This window comes from Schistocerca piceifrons, chromosome 7 (assembly GCF_021461385.2).
Source record: "Schistocerca piceifrons isolate TAMUIC-IGC-003096 chromosome 7, iqSchPice1.1, whole genome shotgun sequence".
NCBI classification, from domain to species: Eukaryota; Metazoa; Arthropoda; class Insecta; order Orthoptera; family Acrididae; genus Schistocerca; species Schistocerca piceifrons.
The window spans coordinates 187,269,207-187,289,439 of NC_060144.1; the positions used below are offsets into that span (position 1 = coordinate 187,269,207).

The 20,233-nt window shown below is 41.4% G+C and overlaps 1 protein-coding gene across 1 annotated transcript in view; it reads right to left on the reverse strand.

Annotated features, from left to right (window-relative positions):
• Positions 1-2,789: 2,789 nt before the first annotated feature.
• The window catches only part of LOC124804710 (von Willebrand factor A domain-containing protein 8), a 256,617-nt gene continuing 239,173 nt past the window's right edge, over positions 2,790-20,233 (reverse strand). Inside the window, exons 32-33 of the mRNA XM_047264969.1 lie at positions 9,451-9,689; positions 2,790-3,137 (exon numbers count right to left, since the gene is read on the reverse strand). Of these exons, the coding sequence (XP_047120925.1) occupies positions 3,029-3,137; positions 9,451-9,689 (348 nt within the window). The 3' untranslated portion in view covers positions 2,790-3,028. The remainder of the gene's footprint in view (positions 3,138-9,450; positions 9,690-20,233) is intronic.

Below are 20,233 nucleotides of genomic sequence, written 5' to 3' on the forward strand. Positions count from 1 at the left end.
ATATGTGTATGCTCTCCTGCTGCCACTTGGCGTGTAGGTCTTTTATCTATCCAGTTACATTATATTTTTAAAGAAAATATACTGAAATTTCCTCTGAGACTGAATGAACATATGCGCAGTACAAGAAAGAACTGCTTTCTAGATGAATCATGTATTAAAGGCTATCACTGGTACATAACAGCCACAAACACATAAGTCTGAAGGTATATAACAAACTGCTACAATCAGTAAAAATATCTCATTTTTTTAAATTTAATGTAGTATTAGAGGTATGATTTAAACATATAGCATATTACTCAGTGGAAGAATGCTTTCAAAATAATGCAAAGGACATATGTAATGAGGAAAAAAACCTAACTATTAGTAAATAAGCATATCATACCTGAACACTTATTGAATTCATGCACATCATAATACGCTTTTTCATTCATGTAAAATACGATGTATAATGTGAAACTGGAAGAAAGTGGGTGTATTTCTATAATATGCAGACATATGCTGGGAGAGTTGGCATGTTTATTCATAGATAATTGTGTAGATATGTAATGAGATATCCAAGTAGGAACATTACGTAATGAGAATCATCAATTTGTAAGTGCCCACTACTATATGTATTTACACTACTGGCCATTAAAATTGCTACACCAAGAAGAAATGCAGATGATAAACACGTATTCATTGGACAAATATGTTATACTAGAACTGACATGTGATTACATTTTCACGCAATTTGGGTGCATAGATCCTGAGAAATCAGTACTCAGAACAACCATCTCTGGTCGTAATAATGGCCTTGATACGCCTGGGTATTGAGTCAAACAGAGCTTGGATGGAGTGTACAGGTACAGCTGCCCATGCAGCTTCAACACGATACCACAGTTCTTCAAGAGTAGTGACTGGCATATTGTGATGAGCCAGTTGCTCGGCCACCATTGACCAGATGTTATCAATTGGTGAGAGATCTGGGGAATGTGCTGGTCAGGACAGCAGTCGAACATTTTCTGTATCCAGAAAGGCCCGTACAGAACCTGCAACATGCGGTCGTGCATTATCCTGCTGAAATGTAGGGTTTCGCAGGGATCGAATGAAGGGTAGAGCCACGGGTCGTAATACATCTGAAATGTAACATCCACTGTTCAAAGTGCCATCAATGCAAACAAGAGGTGACCGAGACATGTAACCAATGACACCCCATACCATCACGCTGGATGATACGCCAGTATGCCAGTGACAAATACACGCTTCCAATGTGCGTTCACCAGGATGTCGCCAAACACGGATGAGATCATCATAATGCTGTAAACAGAACCTAGATTCATCTGAAAAAATGACGTTTTGCCATTCATTCACCCAGGTTCATTGTTGAGTACACCATCGCAGGCTCTCCTGTCTGTGATGCAGTGTCAAGGGTAACTGCAGCCATGGTCTCCGAGCTGATAGTCCATGCTGCTGCAAATGTCGTCGAACTGTTCGTGCAGATGGTTGTTGTCTTGCAAATGTCCCCATCTGTTGACTCAGGGATCGAGACGTGGCTGCACGATCCGTTACAGTCATGCGGATAAGATGCCTGTCATCTTGACTGCTAGTGATATGAGGCCATTGAGATCCAGCACGGCGTTCTGTATTACCCTCCTGAACCCACCGATTCTATATTCTGCTAACAGCCATTGGATCTCGACCAACGTGAGCAGCAATGTCGCGATACGATAAACCGCAATCACGATAGGCTTTGTGAATGCTCTGAAAAGCTAATCATTTGCATATCACAGCATCTTCTTCCTGTTGGTTAAATTTCACATCTGTAGCATGTCATCTTCATGGTGTAGCAATTTTAATGGCCAGGAGTGTAACTAAAGAGTACTTGTAGATTTATAACTTCAATTGACAAATCCAGATGCATGGTAAACATGCTGAGAGGCTAATGAATAAACATCTAACAATTTATTGTAAGAGGACAGTCTGGTAAATAACCTAAATTAGCCAAAAATAAAACATTTGATTATGTGAAACAAACTGATTAGATAATATCTTAAAATTACTTGTTTTATTGCTTGTCTACATTGTTTCTACTCAAATTTAAACATTTGTCATGTCTCTTTATGAACTGACAAATTTTCATAAAATTCTGCCACCTCAAATTTCAGCCATGCCTTGAAGTTTATCATCAGATTCAAAGCATCGAGAGCTAAGCAACTTTTTCATAGTAGTGAAGAGGTGGAAACTGCATCGAGACATGTCTAGACTGTTTTTCACAAATATTTTCATCAATTTTCTGTACAGGTTTGTTGTTGGTTACAGATGAATATATGGATACTTCCCTCCTCATAAACATTTGTCCTTTCACTCGTGCACGAACACCACTATTGATTCACAATACTTTCACTCATCAAATTTGGCAAGTATACAGCATTAATTTTGCAATGTATATCATCAGCTTTAAATGATTTACACTAAAAACCATATTACATAACAGATTTCACATTTGGTGGAAATTTTAATTACAAAACTACTGTAGGTGAACAGAGAGTCCTGTGGCTTTCCTCTAAGCACACTGACCTACTTACTTCCACTACTTCCCACAAAACTGAATTTATTTTCCAGATAGCCTATGTGACTAGAAAAGCTATTGTAGTAACTGGAGTACAGGCACGTGTGTAAAATAAGCTTATTTCAGATTTCTTAAGGAACAAATTGTGGATAACAAAAGGATGATGGGAAATTATGACATCCTTCTTTCAGATGTAAGATGAAGTTGAAGGCAATGGTAGCACTATAGTAAAAGAGAAGGGTAATAAGTATGTGAATTTATTATGAACAATTTTACAAAAGTTATAAGCCTGTACACTATAAGAGTAAGTCAGTGTAACAAGGAACTATGTGACAATATTAATTACAGCTTTCAGTGTGTCAGGACTTGCAGAGCAATATATCACTTACATGTATCATGAAAGTTTGGATGCATATTATTTTTACATAGATTTACAAATATGGTTCTGTTTAATTCAAAATAACATTGTAAGGCTTTTTATCATCTGCCACTTAGTAAAGAAGAAGCAAATATCTGTTGCAGGATTTGGGGTATGTTCTTCAGATCAAGACAGACAAATGCTCTCCCTGAAGGTAACTGCTTCACTAACCTGAAACACAGTGGAAATATACCTTAAATCAGTTTTTTCCTTTTGGCTCAGTTTAATATGTAGGACATGTTACACTGTGAAATTTGCTATGAACCAATGACAAATATTTTTCTCTACAGTAATGACAAACATTCACTCATTGAAATAGTGATAGTTGATGAAAAATTTAACATGAAATACAGTATAACATATAGAAGATTTCAAGTCCCACAATGTTGCTGAAATATGTGAATTGATATTAGCAGATCAAAACTGTTACTTACAGTTTTTACAGCGAGTTAAGTGAAATGAGTGAGCATTGTACATGCCATTAAATTTTCATATTTAAAGACTGCAGACATTTTGTTAGGTCCACTGTGTTCAATCATATGAACCTGATGTTACTGAGAGTATGGTTTAATGGCTATCAATAATCCGATGAAAATAACAAATGATTTTCATGAAATGCACGTGGTTTTATACATATAGTGTGCCATCCATTAACAAGCTGCAGGTGAGGGTTTTCTTCCTTTGTTTATGTTTATTGTTTTCATAAAAGACAGTTGTTATAATGTAAGGAATGCCAGTGACAACGTTGTGACCAAGTGACCATGGCATACATTTTTTCCATCCATTCAACTGTTAGAAACTATAATTCAGCAGAAAATTATGATATTGCAAATGAGTACAATGAAGTTAGGGTGTAAGATAGACCACTGAGTCTCAGAAACCATTGTTACAGTCTATGCTGGATGGATGAATCAGTGGTAAATTCCTATCAGCCAGTAATAAAGGAAGAAATCTGGCAAGTCATGTAGCATAGTAGGACCCCAGAATAACAGACTTGTCATGTAAAAACCTGCCTTAGTATTTTCATCACTATCAGCAAAGATCACTTCGAATTCAGATGTTAAATTTCAGTGTGGATATGCACTGAAGCTACTCAAAACAATTTATGAAACATGGCACTTTTCACATTGTTTCTGCATTTCAATCTGCCTGGTGCACCACCCTGAATTCTCTCATAGTGACATAGAGCTCTCTTGACACTGCTCCCATTGTTTTAGGAAGTGAGCACAGAATCACTAGTTAAAAGTGATCACAACATAACTCAATTTTATAAAGAAATGCAATTTATATTTTACTAGTGACCCATTCCATTTTCGCGTTGGTAGCACTAAGCAGCTATGGCTGGACAACTTCTTCATCTACATCAACATGTACAAAGATACTCCACAAGCCACTGTACGGTGTGTGGCAGAGGGTACCCTGTACTGCTACTTGTCATTTCCTTTCCTGTCTGATGCAGTAGCAATTTGAAGAGCATTCAATAAGGAATGCAACATCTTTTTTGAAAGCACATTGGTTTTATTCAGGATTACAAGACACCATATTATTCCCCACTCTTTTGGCTATAAAGACCTATTTTTCAACATAGCCTCCATTGTTCCATAAAAACACGGGAGAACTGCCGGATATCAGTAACGTCCTGCCATGATATTTCGGTGCAGAGTCATCTTCAGGTGAGTGCCACTATAGTAGTGCTGGCGAGTACGCGCTGAGCTCCACTATTTAAAGCCTTCTGAGGTGACATTGCGCATGCGCTGCTCAGCGTGCACATTCATAACGTGCGCTGCGCCTCGCGCCCTCCACTGTGAAAGCCTGGCGTATCGGTATCAGGTCGATTTCCATCTTTATGCAGATAACTACGTCGGCTACGAAGTTTCTCTATAACAGGATTCCAAGCAGAGTTTAGCTGATAACCGCTATCTCGATTGGTGAGAGTCTCATTTTCAGACAATCTTATTTCCACAGATTCATTGATAATCGAGCTCCAAAAGTTTGATGTATGGGCCAAAATTTTTGTGTCGTTGTAATTCATGGAATGGTCTGTGGAAATACAATGTTCGACGATTGCGGACTTGGTGGGTTGGAGAAGGCGAGTATGCCGTTGGTGTTCCACAATGTGTTCCTGCACAGTTCATGTTTTTTGCCCTATATATGATTTGCCGCAATCACACGGAATTTTGTAAACACCTGGTTTACGCAGGCCCAGGTCATCTTTAACAAATCCCACCAGTGATGAAATTTTGGAAGGAGGGCGAAAGATGACTCTCACTTGATACTTTCTCAATATTCTGCCTCTCTGTGAAGAAATATTCCCAATAAATGGTAGATAAACAGTCGACCTGAAGGCCTCTTCCTCTTCCTTGTTCCGTCATTTGTAGGTCTTCATCACTCTGTTCACTTGCCTAGGTGAAAAGCCATTCTTCAAAAATACTTTTTGTAGGTGTTCCAGTTCCACTTGAAGACTGTCGGCGTCAGAGATAGTATGGGCACGGTGGATCAAGGTTTTGAGAATGCCCGTTGTTTGTGCTGGATGGTGGCAACTAGTAGCTTGTAGATACAGGTCTGTATGAGTGGGCTTTCTATACACCGAGTGACCAAGTGTGCCATCACTCTTCCGTCACACCAAGACGTCTAAAAATGGCAGACAACCATCTTTCTCTATCTCCATGGTAAACTTTATGTTTTCATGTATGGAGTTCATTCTTTGCGATGGCCTTATGTCAACTTATTGGGAGGGCCTGTAGGCTCACAAGGTACCACTCTACTGGTCGATGTTGGAGCCAATGTTTTGCTGTATCAATGACCTCTCCATTATCCATGCACTGCTTCCTACAGGGTGCATCCTTCATTGGACCACACAGGTGGAAGTCAGAAGGTGCGAGATCTGGGCTGTAGGGCAGATGAGGAAGAGCAGTCCAATGAAGTTTTGTGAATTCCTCTTGGTGTGCAGACTTGTGTGAGGCCTTGCAATGTCATAGAGAAGGAGAAATCCTTTTGTATTTTTGTGGCCACATTCCAACACCGCAGGACTCACAGCTGTGTGCTGCTGGCTGGTATGTGGGAGATCAGACAGGTTTGCGCAATGTTGTTGCAATGACAACGGATGCCCCACCCAAAAACTCACTGTGCTTTTGTTCACATTCTGGAAGCACCTATGAATATCTGCAATGCTCCGGTATTACGCCAAAATAAACTCAGTGACAGCTCTCTGCATGGAACACAGTTCTGTTACAGACATCATTTCAAAGGCTACATATAGTGCTGCTGTGTATCAAAAATTCATGAAACTATAGGGGCTGAAGTCGGAATTTTCCATGATGTCCCACAACAAATTCCACATTTTTTCCACCAAAATTTGCCAAGAAAAAAAGTTTTGTTTACTTATTCAACACACCTCATAGATTACATACACAAATCTTCTACATGAATCATTCTATCTGTTAGTGTAAACTGTATCAAAATCCCTACAGTAATTCCTGATGTTAGCCTTCACACACTGACAGAAAAATGCAGTGGGTGGAATTCAATATAGTAATACATGTAGCTAACAATTTTTTCCAAACCGGTAAGGAGTATGTACAAATAAATACAAGATTCTCATCACGTCAACATTAATTTTATTCATTTCAAGTATTGTAAAAATGTGAAATACTGATGCAATGCTCCACCAAGTGTTGCTCCAAAGAGTTGTTCAGGATTTTTTTCTCTGGTGTTTCAGCAGAGTTTTTTGCAATTTTGTTTTTGCAGTGTGTAGCTGCAGTCAGACCAAACAAACACTGCTCATGATGTCTTTCATGCAATGCCCATTATCAACAGAAAGCATAGGTTTGTTACCTGTCACAAACAAAATGGTTTTTAAATTGGAATTTTATGTGCTCATCTTTTGCAGAATGTCTTTGACGTTCCTACACAAAACTGAGCTGGAGTTAGGAATGCATCCAGCCTAATGTCAGCACACTTTAGGGCATGAATATTTAATCAGTTTTTTAAACAAAGCAGAGGAAAACTGATTGTGCATTAGTGATTGTAATTTAAGAATATTGACATGGTAGTAGGATGGAAACTGCAGTGATCTGTACACAATAATTTTCTCTGTTAAGATCTTTCACCAACAGAATAAATTCGCAGTCTAATGATTGAAGTACATTCATCATGCCAAGTGAAATCCGAAATATTGTACTTCTTTGTCAGGGTATGTTCTAAAAGAAGCTCATAATGATTCAGAAATTTCATGACTTGACCAAGAATCTGTAAGGACAAGTGGACAGAGACAAAAAAGATAATACTTGGAGAAATGTTTTCTTTTTCCATTCTTACACACTTCAGTAAGTCTTCCGCCTCAGCTTTTCACAAGTGATCCATCTAGGCTGATCACATGCACTTCTGTGTATGAAGGTGTAAGTGAAGACATGGGTTGTTTAGCCATTGGTTACCTCCTTTAGTTTTGCCTTTTAGCATGCATTTCTTTTTCAAAATCAGACTATCTGCATTGGAAACATGAGACTGACAAAAACCAGGTTTCTTACATTATTTACGGAAAAAATCTTATATCATTTCAATTTGAATGACTTCTTTTCTTTCAACATGTTCCTTGACATAAATTTTTGAGATTCCTTGATGAATGGAATCCATCTTGGAGAACTTCGAAATTCATTTGTGCCTGTATTGTTGGCAATATCTCAAGCCCAGTCACGCAAGATTGTACTGGTGATATTAAATGACTTTTCACTGACTTCAGAAAAAAGCTTAAAAAACCTGTATTCAACATCATCATTATTTCCAATCAACTATTATACTGATGTGCAACTTCATTTTTTCATTAATACAGTTCACATTCAGAACAAGCAAAGTAAAATTTCTCTTGTTCGGTACTGACATGTGGACATTTCTTACTCTTTTTGAGATAGGTGATAAATGTAGCACTATCATTCATACACTTTCCACGAGAATATTGATGTTCAGTTTGTTTCTTCTCTTTTGCTGAATCTGCCGTTTGTAACATCAAGTATTTCAGTCATTTCTAACCATATGTCTGCACTATTTAAATATTCAGCCAAAAGCATAATAATATTTTACACATTTTATAATTTTCAAATGTATTTTCTGTGGTGGTTTCAGTGGATAGCTATTGTGTATGTCTACAACAAATACTAAAACATTCTCAGACCTCTCCCACCTGCACAGTGAGAATTAATGTTGAGAACATATTTTGAAGCTCAAGGTAAGTCAAAACAGAGCATTTTCAAATGCTTACATGAAATTAATGGATAGACAAAATAAATAAATATTAATTTTTAACCCTCGAGTGGGTGTGCTGTTTTTCATAACATGAGCAGTCACATGGCGCACTTTGTACGCATATAAAGAATATGCTGTCCTTATGTTACCAGGGTAAATATGTATGAGCAAATCATAATTTAATGTTAGTTTAATTAAACAACAGTAAAATAAACTTCCATAATATGAGTTAATGCACTGTTTTATTAAACAATAATAAAGTAAATCTTTTATTATATCACTCTGGTGCCATGGACGTACTTGAAGCATTAAACAGTGCAGTTGTATCATATCCCAGCCAACTGCTTATTCCATTACTAATTTTCTCGTAAACAACTGCCTCATTGTTAGATTGTGCTGATGGCTCATAATCTGGGTCATTTTCTTGAAGGGATCATAAAGTTTTTTCTTGTCTACCTTGCTTTATATTTTATCTAGTTATATCTAGTTTATCTAGTTATATTTTATATTTTGTATTACTGCCACTCACTTGGACATATGTCAACACAACATGTTAATTGAAGTAATAATGAAGGAATTGGTATGGGTTCGAAATTGTGTAACAACAATGGAGCAACGCAAAATCACTTCCTTTGTGGTTGGTGCACTTTATGCACAAACGTTCCACTTGAGGGTTAACAAAGCATTGAAATGAGATTTTCTTCAGACCAGTTGTAGCTGAAATCTGGCATGTGAACTTTATGTGACTTTAACTGCAAGTGGAAAACAAAATTAAAACATCATAAATCTGACCATTCCCTTGTGAGATTACATTGCACCTACATAAGAATAAAACAGCAATTCATTATGATTCCGAGCATATCATATGGAAGAATGAGGAACTGAACCTTATTATTCCCTTGCTACTGATCCAGCCTTAAGTTAGTCTAAGCTTTCCCCACTGGAAAGTAACATAGTGAATTCACAACACTGAGACACCTACAAGAGGTCACAAGAATTGCTTCAAACATACAGCATGAGGATCTCTTGACCAAGTAAGAAAAATAAAGACAATAGAAAAATTATAGTATCTGAAAAAGTTTAACAAAAACAAATTGCATTGTAAAGTTATGCAAATCTGAGAACTGAACTTTTACATCCTTTTCATTAAAAATTTTCTTCTAGTTCAGCAATTTCAGAATATGATTATGAAATCTCACACTAAACTTTATTATTCTCATACAAATAAATGCTTGTTGTAGCTCACCTTTCAGCCTGGTCACCAAGAGAGCCTATGAAGATGGCATATGCATTGACATCAGCATTTGATGTGAGGGCAGCAGCAAACCTCTGTGGTGGTATGCCATAGCGTTCTAAGTTCGCATCTGACAACAAAACAACTATTGCCTCATCACAGTCCTCTTCTGCTAGTGAGTCAATAGCTTGCTTTGTTGCTTCTAATGTATTGTCTCCCGACATACAGAACTGTGCATGTGCATGCATTGTCTGGAATGAAAAACAGTATGTAACAGCTCAAACAAATAACTTTTCAGCCTCAGTTGTTAATATGAAATGAGAAGCAGTGGACCAAACAACATGACTACTGCTGAAATATCCATTATCACTGGGTATTAGTATAACATGGCATTTGAATTTAATTTAATAAAATTCAAGACAAGCACAAGTACGATTTCAAATAATGGAAAATCTCGGTTGGTGGGTTGGAATAACAACAATATAATTAGGATAGGTTGCTACTTATGAAACACAGAAAGTACTGATCTACAAAAAGAGACACTCAAAAGTAGATTTTGGGAAATTGTTAAGCTATCAGATTAAATCCATCATCAGATGCAGACGAAAAAACCCACATCAACACACGACTACTTTTGTCTCTTGGCCCAAGTCGACGACAGTTACTCTGTGTGTGTGTGTGTGTGTGTGTGTGTGTGTGTGTGTGTGTGTGTGTGTGTGTGTGTGTGTGTGTAACAATTTCATATTCCATACCACATTTATGGTACAAGAAAAAACAACATAGGATATATTACCAGAAAAATATTTTTTTAAGTTCGACTGTTTAAACAGTTTATGACATAGAGCCTCTTTCACTACAGTGACACACACAGGAACCAAAGAATCAAGCATGAGTCAATGAGGTAGCAACATTTCAGAGAAATTGTGTTTGGCATTTAAGAGCTATACAATACCGTCAATTACTACTATAAGCATAATAAACTTGAAAATGCAAAAACTGACTGGTAGCATATTAAATAAACTGCTTCTTGAAGGAAAAATGAACTCAGGCATGAGATGAGGAAATGTGTAATGATCAAGGGTTGCCACACCTGGTGACCTGATCATAGATTTTAGATGATCTTTCACTTCGGATGATAACTTCCACCCAACATACAATCTATAAAAGAATGTGGACAACAGAAGCATACAGATAATGATAACTGTCCATAAAACAGACACACAAGCAAACATTGCAACAACTTCAAACTTCTGGCTATAGGCTGAAAAGAAGAAAATTAGCAAAAAGAAAAAGAAGAGGAAGGAGGGAAAATATCCATATATATTAATGAGATAACATCATTTCAGATAACTTGTGTTTGGCATTTAAGAGGTATACAGAACTTGAAAATGCAATATACATAAAAGCATCCCAGACATAAAAATGCTTTTTTGTAGCTCAGAAACCACACATTTAAAAAACTGATGAAGTGTCAGTTGCTTCTGTCTGCACTGGCATTTAAGCATAGTTTTCTATGTGGTACAGCCAATAGTTAACAACATCAGGCAATTCAGTTTTTCGTGTAAGCATGTGTCTGTGATCAGACAACATTCAGACTGATTGTTTCAGAGGAACAGGACTGATTTGCATTCCATCTCCATTTCATCTTCACACTCCAGTGATTGGTCATTTGTGATCAAACTCTATTAGCCATGTGACAAACTGTACTCCTGTCATTCAGGCTTGTCACTAATTCATGTAGTAACGTGACAGTTTACAAATGTTTTTGAAGCAACAAGAATCCGCAGCTTTACCAGTGACAAACAACTTTAGTTTCTCTTTTCTATTAGCACCGTTGTGAGTATTGTTAAATTGTCTTTTCTGGGCTTCCCACCATGGCAGGTTTCATTTTGTACAATGTAAGACTTGTATGGCATGAGCTCGGAAATCATTCAAAATTTTCCTACACTAAATATGTCACCCTTTTCATATAGTACTGCCACGTTTTTAAAGACAACATTTTACCAGAAAGGAACATCATGACTGGTCACTTTGAGTAATAGATGCAAATCCAGTTTGGTACATCCACTGAATTAAAACATGTTCAGCTCAGCACAATTCATGACTTTTACTTTCCGATACTATGAAGCAATAGTTGAAGGTCCGTCTACATGTCAACTTTCACTTGTATTGTCAAAGATGGTATCCTGTGAGATATAGTCTCTTTGAGAATGTCTTATTTTCACTGTACTTCCATTCATGTGAGACACTCTCTCTTTGAGAATGTCTTATTTTCATTGTACTTCCACATAATTTGCAATTTTTTGTCCAATTTGCAATTTTTTGACCAACGAAAATGCTTGCTTACTATTTTGCACAGCCATTACACAAAACTCTAGACATTTTACTGTGTACAAATGGCAACACTATTCAGTGGCTACACACGTTTGTCACAAATGAGTGGGTGATGGGAAAGCTCACACTATGTTAGCTGTATGAAGAATGCAGTCAGCAACTGGAACTCAGGAAAGTAACAACCAAGGAAAGAAGGAAGATTAGGGTTTAACATCTCGTTCACACTGAGATCAGTAGAGATGGAGTATAAGCACAGAATGTTTCAAGGATGGGAAAGGAAATCAGCTGTGCCATTACAAAGGAGCCATCCCAGCACTTGCCCATAGCAATTTAGGGAAATCGCAGAAAACCTAAACCAGGATTTTAACCATCATCCTCCTAAATGAGAGTCCAATGTGCTAACCACTGTGCCACCTCACCCAGTGTGTAACAATCAGTGAGGGGTACTATTAACAACAACCCACCCTTTCCCTTGTGCTATTTCATAAGATGTCCATCACCTGCTAACCACCTTTTGTGAGGCTCCCACAGCCATATAATAATTTTCCACTGATGGAGAAACAACATATCTTATGCGGGAGAGGGACTCTTTAAATAGGAAACACTTTGTGTAGCCTTTTCCGGAATCTTTCACAGAACTTGAATCAAGGAGTGTTTTACACTGGACAAGATTTTAAAGGGAGCTTCTTAATGGGGGTTTACTGATACTTATTTATTGATACTTACTTTTCACCTTATAACAGAACACAACTGGTACAAATAATTTGAATGTATGCAGCTGAAGCAATGAATTATGTAATTGTTACAATTTTGTAGTATTATAGATGAACAGAGTATTCTAGGGAATATAATGGAAGAAATGACTGATTTTCACAATATTTTACAACACAGCTCATTTGGCAGAATCGAATATTGCTGAAATAGTGAACTGCCAAGACGAGCAGATGTTCTGTGTTGTGTCTATGCATATACTGTTAGATCATGGTACCAAAACTACTGTTTTAACAATTAGGAGTCAGCCAGAACAGAAATGCCAGCTTTGGAGGACTGATTTGGTAATGGAAGAACACAATGAATTTGAAGTATAATGGTACCAGTATAACTTCAGAGAACGATTTACATGTAGAAAAACAGGCATTTCAGAATGTACATGAGAAGTGATTGTTATGGTGTTGCACAACAATATCAATTTCTCACCAAAAATGAACACACCACCTGTGGTGGGCTTTGGGCAGTGAACAGCACACTACTGGTCATGGTGGGATAGGTCACACCAAGTATAGAGGAAGAGGGACGGGAGTTCTGTGCGGCACCATGTTTCTGTTAATAGCCAGCTCGAAGACTGAGCCCTTCATACTGGTTATTCAAGCTATTGCCCCAACCGCCCACAGATGCAAACCACTGATCTACCTGCATTACATTTGTGGATATTATTTGGATTGACAGTGATTCTGGTATTAACAACTTGCTGTGAGATGATTTACAGACTGCCACTTCAGCAGTCTCACTCATTGAGGCATAATGAAATGTGGATGTTTAAAGTAAGCCATTCCCCCAAACCTGATATTTCATTAGGGATAAGGTGAATTGGACTTTATGTGTGGATTAGCAAATAATGGATCAGATACTGACTTTTTACAACTGTGGCAAAGACAAATGATGTTGCATGAACTGTAAATAAAGCAGCTATAGGAAAAAGAGAACAAACAGTTGGTGCGATAGCAGAAATTGTGAGACTGGAGCTTGCAACCACAGCAGAAACTTATTACAACATAGGCATTGCCCACTATGCGGCTGCCAGCTTTCTCACCGTTTGAGAATGGCAAAGAGAACTAGGAGTTCTACATCAAGAAATTGTGGCAACATTTTGAAGTTTATAAGGAAAAGGACATGCACAGCCATAAAACTTTCTTTTTCTCACAGTCTGTACTAGATGTGCTTCTTTTGCCACCTAAGCTGCACCCAGCAGCAGATACATACAGTGTTATTTGTGTAAGTTTGGACTTACTTATAGCATTCTACAGCCAGCAGACACAAACTGTGGCAGAAAATTTTTATCAAATGTGCAAAAGTGTGAATTAATCTTACAAGGCAGAGGTAACAAATTTGCAGGAATTAAGATGTAAATGCAGCTTTACATGTTTACAATGTACTCAGGTAACGCCCAAAACCTGTTCGTCAAATGAACTGGGGAGGCCCTACGATCGGCTCCTCGGAAAGTTTTTTTCTGCCTGCCAGACTTTGGAACGATCTCCCACTCGACCACGGGTGAGGAATCAACCTCAGTGCAGGCAGTACCTGGGGAGGTCACAGCAGTGGACCGATCGGAGCACACGTGGGATGTGCTCAACGTCCCTCGCATCCCCACGTGTGATCCCCCACAGTGACGCACCTTGGCAGCAGCCTCAAGCTGCCTGACAGAAGCCAATGCAGCCTGAAGCTGTGAGCGAAGGGTCGCCAGCTCAGCTCGCATCTGTACACAACAATCACAGTTCCTATCCATTACTGCAGTCACTCCTGTTTGAAGCTCATAAAAATATGTAACAAGCGAACGGTGTATTCACCTTATTAAGTAGCAGGAACTAGCGGTGCACTCTCGCTGATGGTCTAACTGACTCTGAGCTGTTCTAACCAAACAAACAAAACCCTGCACGATACGAGAGTCGATACAACGGTCGATAGCAACAATTGGTACTGTACACTACACTGTTATTGAAATAAAAGGTTGTTCCTAGTAAGCATTTGAACACACAAGAAATTACAAAAATAAACTAGTAACTACACAGATAACTGAAAATAAGTCGCTCCTGTTTGGAGCTCGTAAAAATATGTAACAAGCGAACAGTGTACTCGTCTTATTAGTAGCAGGAACTAGCGGTGCACTCTCGCTGACGGTCTGACACTCAAATGTACAAAGAAGGGCAGCTCGTTTTGTATTATCGAGAAATAGGGGAGATAGTGTCACAGACATGATACGTGAATTGGAGTGACAATCAATAAAACAAAGGCATTTTTCATTGTGACGGGATCTTCTCACGAAATTTTAATCACCAGTTTTCTCCTCTGATTGCGAAAACATTCTGTTGGCACCCACCTACATAGAGAGAAATGATCATCACGATAAAATAACAGAAATCAGGGCTCGCGCAGAAAAATGTAAGTGCTCATTTTTCCCGCGTGCCGTTCAAGAGTGGAACGGTAGAGAGACAGCATGAAGATGGTTCATCGAACCCTCTGCCAGGCACTTTATTGTGAATAGCAGAGTAATCACATAGATGTAGATGTAGATAATGTCAGGCACCACATCCAGACTCTCTTATTCATCATATCATTCTGTAGTATGCAAGGCTTTAAACTTGCACGGCCCTTATCTCAATCAGATATTACAGATAATCTAAGCATTTACACTTCCCCAGCAAGTTGAAATTCATACAGAACATGAAACGGAAAAAGCATTGGTGCACCAAGTGCATAGTGCATCACAGACGTCCTCACATTAGATAAGTTCAGACTCACATGAAGCACCCCCCAGGCATGTGTAGTCAACTGGTAATCTCTCACAGCCACCTTATGAATGAGATCACCATCGGGAAAGACCCCCAATGGTGATCCAAAAATAGAGTATGGTCACAGTGGTTTGGTTGCCTCTACCTCTCCATCCACTGCCATATACCCAACAGGTGCACAAACTGCAGCCTCAAGAATGCATGCTCTGGCCCAGCCTTGTCACTACCAAGTGCTGCCCCACAACACCAGGGCCCAGCATCACCCAGATACTTGGCATCAGGCGGATGCTACAAGCAAAGTATCTCCCTCCCCACTAACTCTGCTGGTCTCTGAGACAGTCAAGCCTCAGTATCATGCTAACAAATGCCTTTCTGCCCCCTGAGACCATACCCCATGAGACCGTATGTATCATAGTTATGTACCACAGCCAGATACCATACCCAGGCTGGAAGTGGAGGGGGAGAGGATGGAATGGACACAGGTATGGTGTTAGGTAGGGACATCAATATCCAGCCAGAGGTGAACATGTGATAGGGAACTGTCTCTCATCAGAGGGCAGCACCGACATATGGTGTGCTACGCAGCATTTAAAAGCTGCTGTCACCGTATGAGCACTTTGTGTTCAATGCCAATGATACTGCTCATTCAAGCTATGCACTGTGCTAACCTTGAAAGCTAGACAGACTACATTCGAACTGACAGTAACAGTGCTAATTACGACTCACTATGAACTGGTTTACATATTGCCAATTTGGCCTGGTATCTGTACTAAAGTTACATGTACTGTCATGTATATTCGTGCCTGCAGAGACATTCTTGTGTTTAAAACAAATCATGCTCCAGGGTCAATATTTCTATTTTAATATGAATCAGCATCAGGAAAAAAAATGGAATTGTAAAACCCCAATTAATACTTTAGTACATCAACAGCACCACAAGATCTTTACTTAAATACTGTGTTAACCGTTCACTTACACCTGGCTCTATCACTCTTGCAGTAGCCACCAGAAAGATCGCGGGAGGCGCACATCGACACGGCGCGTCACGGACGGTAGTTGCCGCAAGTAGAGTCCCGTCCACCAGAGGGCACGCGAGAATTCGGATGCGACCTCTGCCAGCATAACAACTACTACAACAACAACAACAACAACTCCGGCAGCACAGGCCGTGCCCAGTCAGTTAACATCGGGCATGCCTAGGACACAGTCCCGGTCTACGCTAAGTGAACTGCGACATAAATGTGAACAGTGTTACTACACAATTGGCGACGAGGATGGGATCGTTCTTTCGCGTGTTGCGTCGTTATTCCAGTTTCGCAGCTTCTCCATGGCATGGAGGATTTAGTGCGGGTTTTGGTTGAGCAGCAGACGGAGCTCATTGCCACCATGAAACAAGTGTTTCCGGCGTTGCTCTCCACGCCGTCTGTTCCAGCGCCGTTCCCTCCTCCCTTTCCCCCGTATGATGAGACAGCGGAGGATTGGGACACATATGAACATCGCCTTCGACAGCATTTCCAGGCGTTTCATGTTGCTGATGCGGAGGTATATCGTGCTCTCTTGTTGTTTTGGATATCTCCCTCGCTGTATCAAGTTTTGCGGCAGCTAGCGCCGTTGCAGGAACCCTCGCCCTTGTCTTTTGACGCATTGTGTTCATTGCTGTCTTCATATTATCGCCGCCGCATGCATGTTGTGGTGGCTAGGGTCGAGTCCTATCAATGCAAGAAACAGCCCCATCAGTCTTACCGGGCGTGGGCCGCTACCCTGCACAGTCTTAGTCGCAAGTGTCATTTTGTCACGGAGCAGTCGCGAGAGTCATATGCCCACGTTATGGTACGCGACGTCATTGTTTGTTCGGCCCCCGATAGGGAGGTCCGGCAACGGGTCCTGCAGTTAGAAGACCCTTCCCTCGAGGAAGTCCTGTCCATTGCTCAATCGTATGAAGTCTCTCACGCCGCAGGTCAACAGCTGGAAGCGTGGTGCGACGTCGTGGCGGTTCAGGGCGGCACGGCCGCGTCCACTGCGTCTGGGGTGGACGACATGCGAGCGATACAATCCGGCCATTACGGCCGCTCCTGCACGGCGCGTAAACAGAATTCCGGCCGCCAGCCCCTGTTGCCGTCCTGTGCGTCGTGCCATATACATCATGATCGGTCAGAGTGCCCCCAGCGTTAGGCCGTTTGTCGCAAATGTAATAAAAAAAGGTCACATTGCTAAAGTTTGCTGCTCAGCCGCAAAAGAATCGAAGGAAGCAGGTACAGAGAACATGGACGTTGACATTTAGGAAGTTTCATCGGGCCAGGCTCCCGACGCATCGGCACGCAAACTCTTTATCGAGGTGTCGGTTCGGTCGCGCCGGTTACAACTGCAAGTAGATATGGGTGCGGCAGTTTCGTTGTTGATTGCACAAACTTATTCCGACCTAGGATCGCCCTCGTTGGCGCCAGTTTACCGGCGTCTACGCGGTTATGGTAAACCGTTCATTCCCCTACCGGGTCAATTCACTACCGACGTGACTTACAAATCAGTCACTCGGCCTATTACTTTTATTGTTGTCAGTGATGCGAGCTCCGCTAACATTTTTGGCTTGGATGCCTTTCAAGCTTTCGGTTTTTCTATCGCTGACACCATACAGTTGGTCTCCGAAGACGTTCCCTATCAATCATTGGAATATTTGATCTCAGACTTTCCAGATATTTTTGAGGAGGGCCTGGGGCATGTTTCAGATTTTGAAGCTCACTTAACATTGAAGGCATTGGCTCGCCCGCGTTTTCTACGCGCGAGGCAGGTTCCCTTGGCTCTCCGCCCTCAGGTAAAGGAAGAGCTAGACCGGCTGACAGCCCTAGGAGTCGTTCTTCCCATTTCTTCTAGTGAGTGGGCTTCGCCCCTCGTTATTGTAAGGAAGCCCTCAGGAAAATTACGTCTTTGTGGCGATTTCAAGGCCAACATTAATTCCCAATTGGTGGTGGACACCTATCCTTTGCCTCGTGCTGATGAATTGTTCTCCGCTGTGGCGGGAGGCCAATATTTTTCGAAAATCGATCTTTCGGAGGGTTATCATCAGATACCACTTGATGAGGACTCCAAACGGCTGGCGGTCGTCAACACCCCGTTAGGCCTTTACCAATACCAGCGGTTGGCCTTCGGAATCTCCAGTGCCCCGGCGATATTTCAAGCGTTATCTTGAGCACGTCACGTCGACAATCCCTCATTGTATTAATTACCTGGATGACATAATTGTCACAGGCCGCAGCACGAAGGAACACTTGCACAACCTTCGCACCCTCTTTCTCAAATTCAGGTCTGTGGGCTTGCATTGCAACCTGCATAAGTCAAACTTCTTCCAACCGTCCACTGAGTATGTGGGCTACACCATCTCTCGGCACGGCATCCAGCCACTAGGAAGTTTGGTCCAAGGTATCGTCGACCTTCCTCGGCCCGCTTCACTGAAAGAGTTACAAGCTTTTTTAGGCAAGATAGCCTATTACCAGCGGTTCATTCCCAGGGCTTCCAACATAGCCCACCCCCTGTACTGCCTTCTGCACAAGGGTGTTCCTTTTGATTGGTCGTCTGCATGCAAGTGAGTGTTCACCTCGTTGAAGGGCCTCCTCACGTCAGCACCTTGTTTGGCTACTTTTGATCCCCATAAGCCGTTGGTCCTGGCTACAGATGCTTCACAGTATGGGGTGCGGGCGATCCTGGTCCATCGCAACGCAGATGGTTCCGAGCAACCACTGGCGTTTGCGTCTAAAACTCTTAGTCCCGCGCAGGCCCATTACTCCCAGGTGGAAAAAGAGTCTTTGCCCATTGTCTACGCTGTTACCAAGTTTCACCCTTTCTTGTATGGCACGAAGTTTCAGTTAATCACTGACCATAAGCCATTAATATCGTTATTTGGCCCCGCCTCTCAGATTCCGGATAGGGCGGCCCACAGACTACGGGTGCTGGGCCATGTTCCTCTCTAAGTACCATTATGACATTCATTTTTGCCCTACCGGACAGCACGCCAACGCCGATGCTCTTTCCCGTCTTCCGGTGGGCCCAGATCCTACATTCGATCGAGAGGAGATTATGTGTTTTCATTTGGATGTGGCGTCCCGCCAAGCGGTTGATGGCTTCCCGATCACTAGTTCTCGAGTCGCCCGGGAAACGGCAGCTGACCCGGTTCTCCGGCAAGTAGTTCGCCTCATTCAGCAGGGGTGGTCATCCCTCTCGGTCTTGGAAGGAGTTCTCCTTCTGGCTACCGATGATACAGCTCCTCGCGTGGTTTTTCCTGCAAGTTTACGAAGGGAGGTCCTCACGTTATTACATGCGGGGCACTGGGGTGTTTCCCGTACTAAAACCTCGGCTCGCAGACATGTGTACTGGCCCGGTATTGACAGAGAAAATGAGCACTTTGTGGCCGCCTGTTCCCAGTGTGCGAGCCAACAGGCGTCTCCCAGGGCAGCGTTCTCTTCATGGCCGCCGGCAACCCAAGCATGGGAACGTGTTCACATCGATTTTGCAGGCCCGTTTCTCAATGGCTTTTGGCTCATTGTCATTGATGCTTATTCCTGATTCCCATATGTGGTTCGCTGCTCCTCAACCACTTCAGAAGTTGCAATCCAGGCACTAGCAAAAATCTTTTCTGTGGAAGGTCTGCCAATCACCCTGGTCTCGGACAATGGACCGCAGTTTATTTCGCAGACCTTCCAGGATTTTTGTAGGCGCTTCAGTATTCGGCACGTTTGCTCTCCCCACTTGAATCCACAATCGAATGGGGAAGCCGAGTGCATGGTGTGCACATTTAAGACACAGATGAAAAAGTATGTGCACGAATTTCCTGCGGAGGAAGCATTGACGTTTTTCCTGACGGCATACCGGACCACACCAATGGGAGAACGCAGCCCCGCAGAGCTCCTCCATGGGCGTCAACCTAGGACTCTGCTGCACCTCCTCTGACCTGGTCCTCGCCAGTC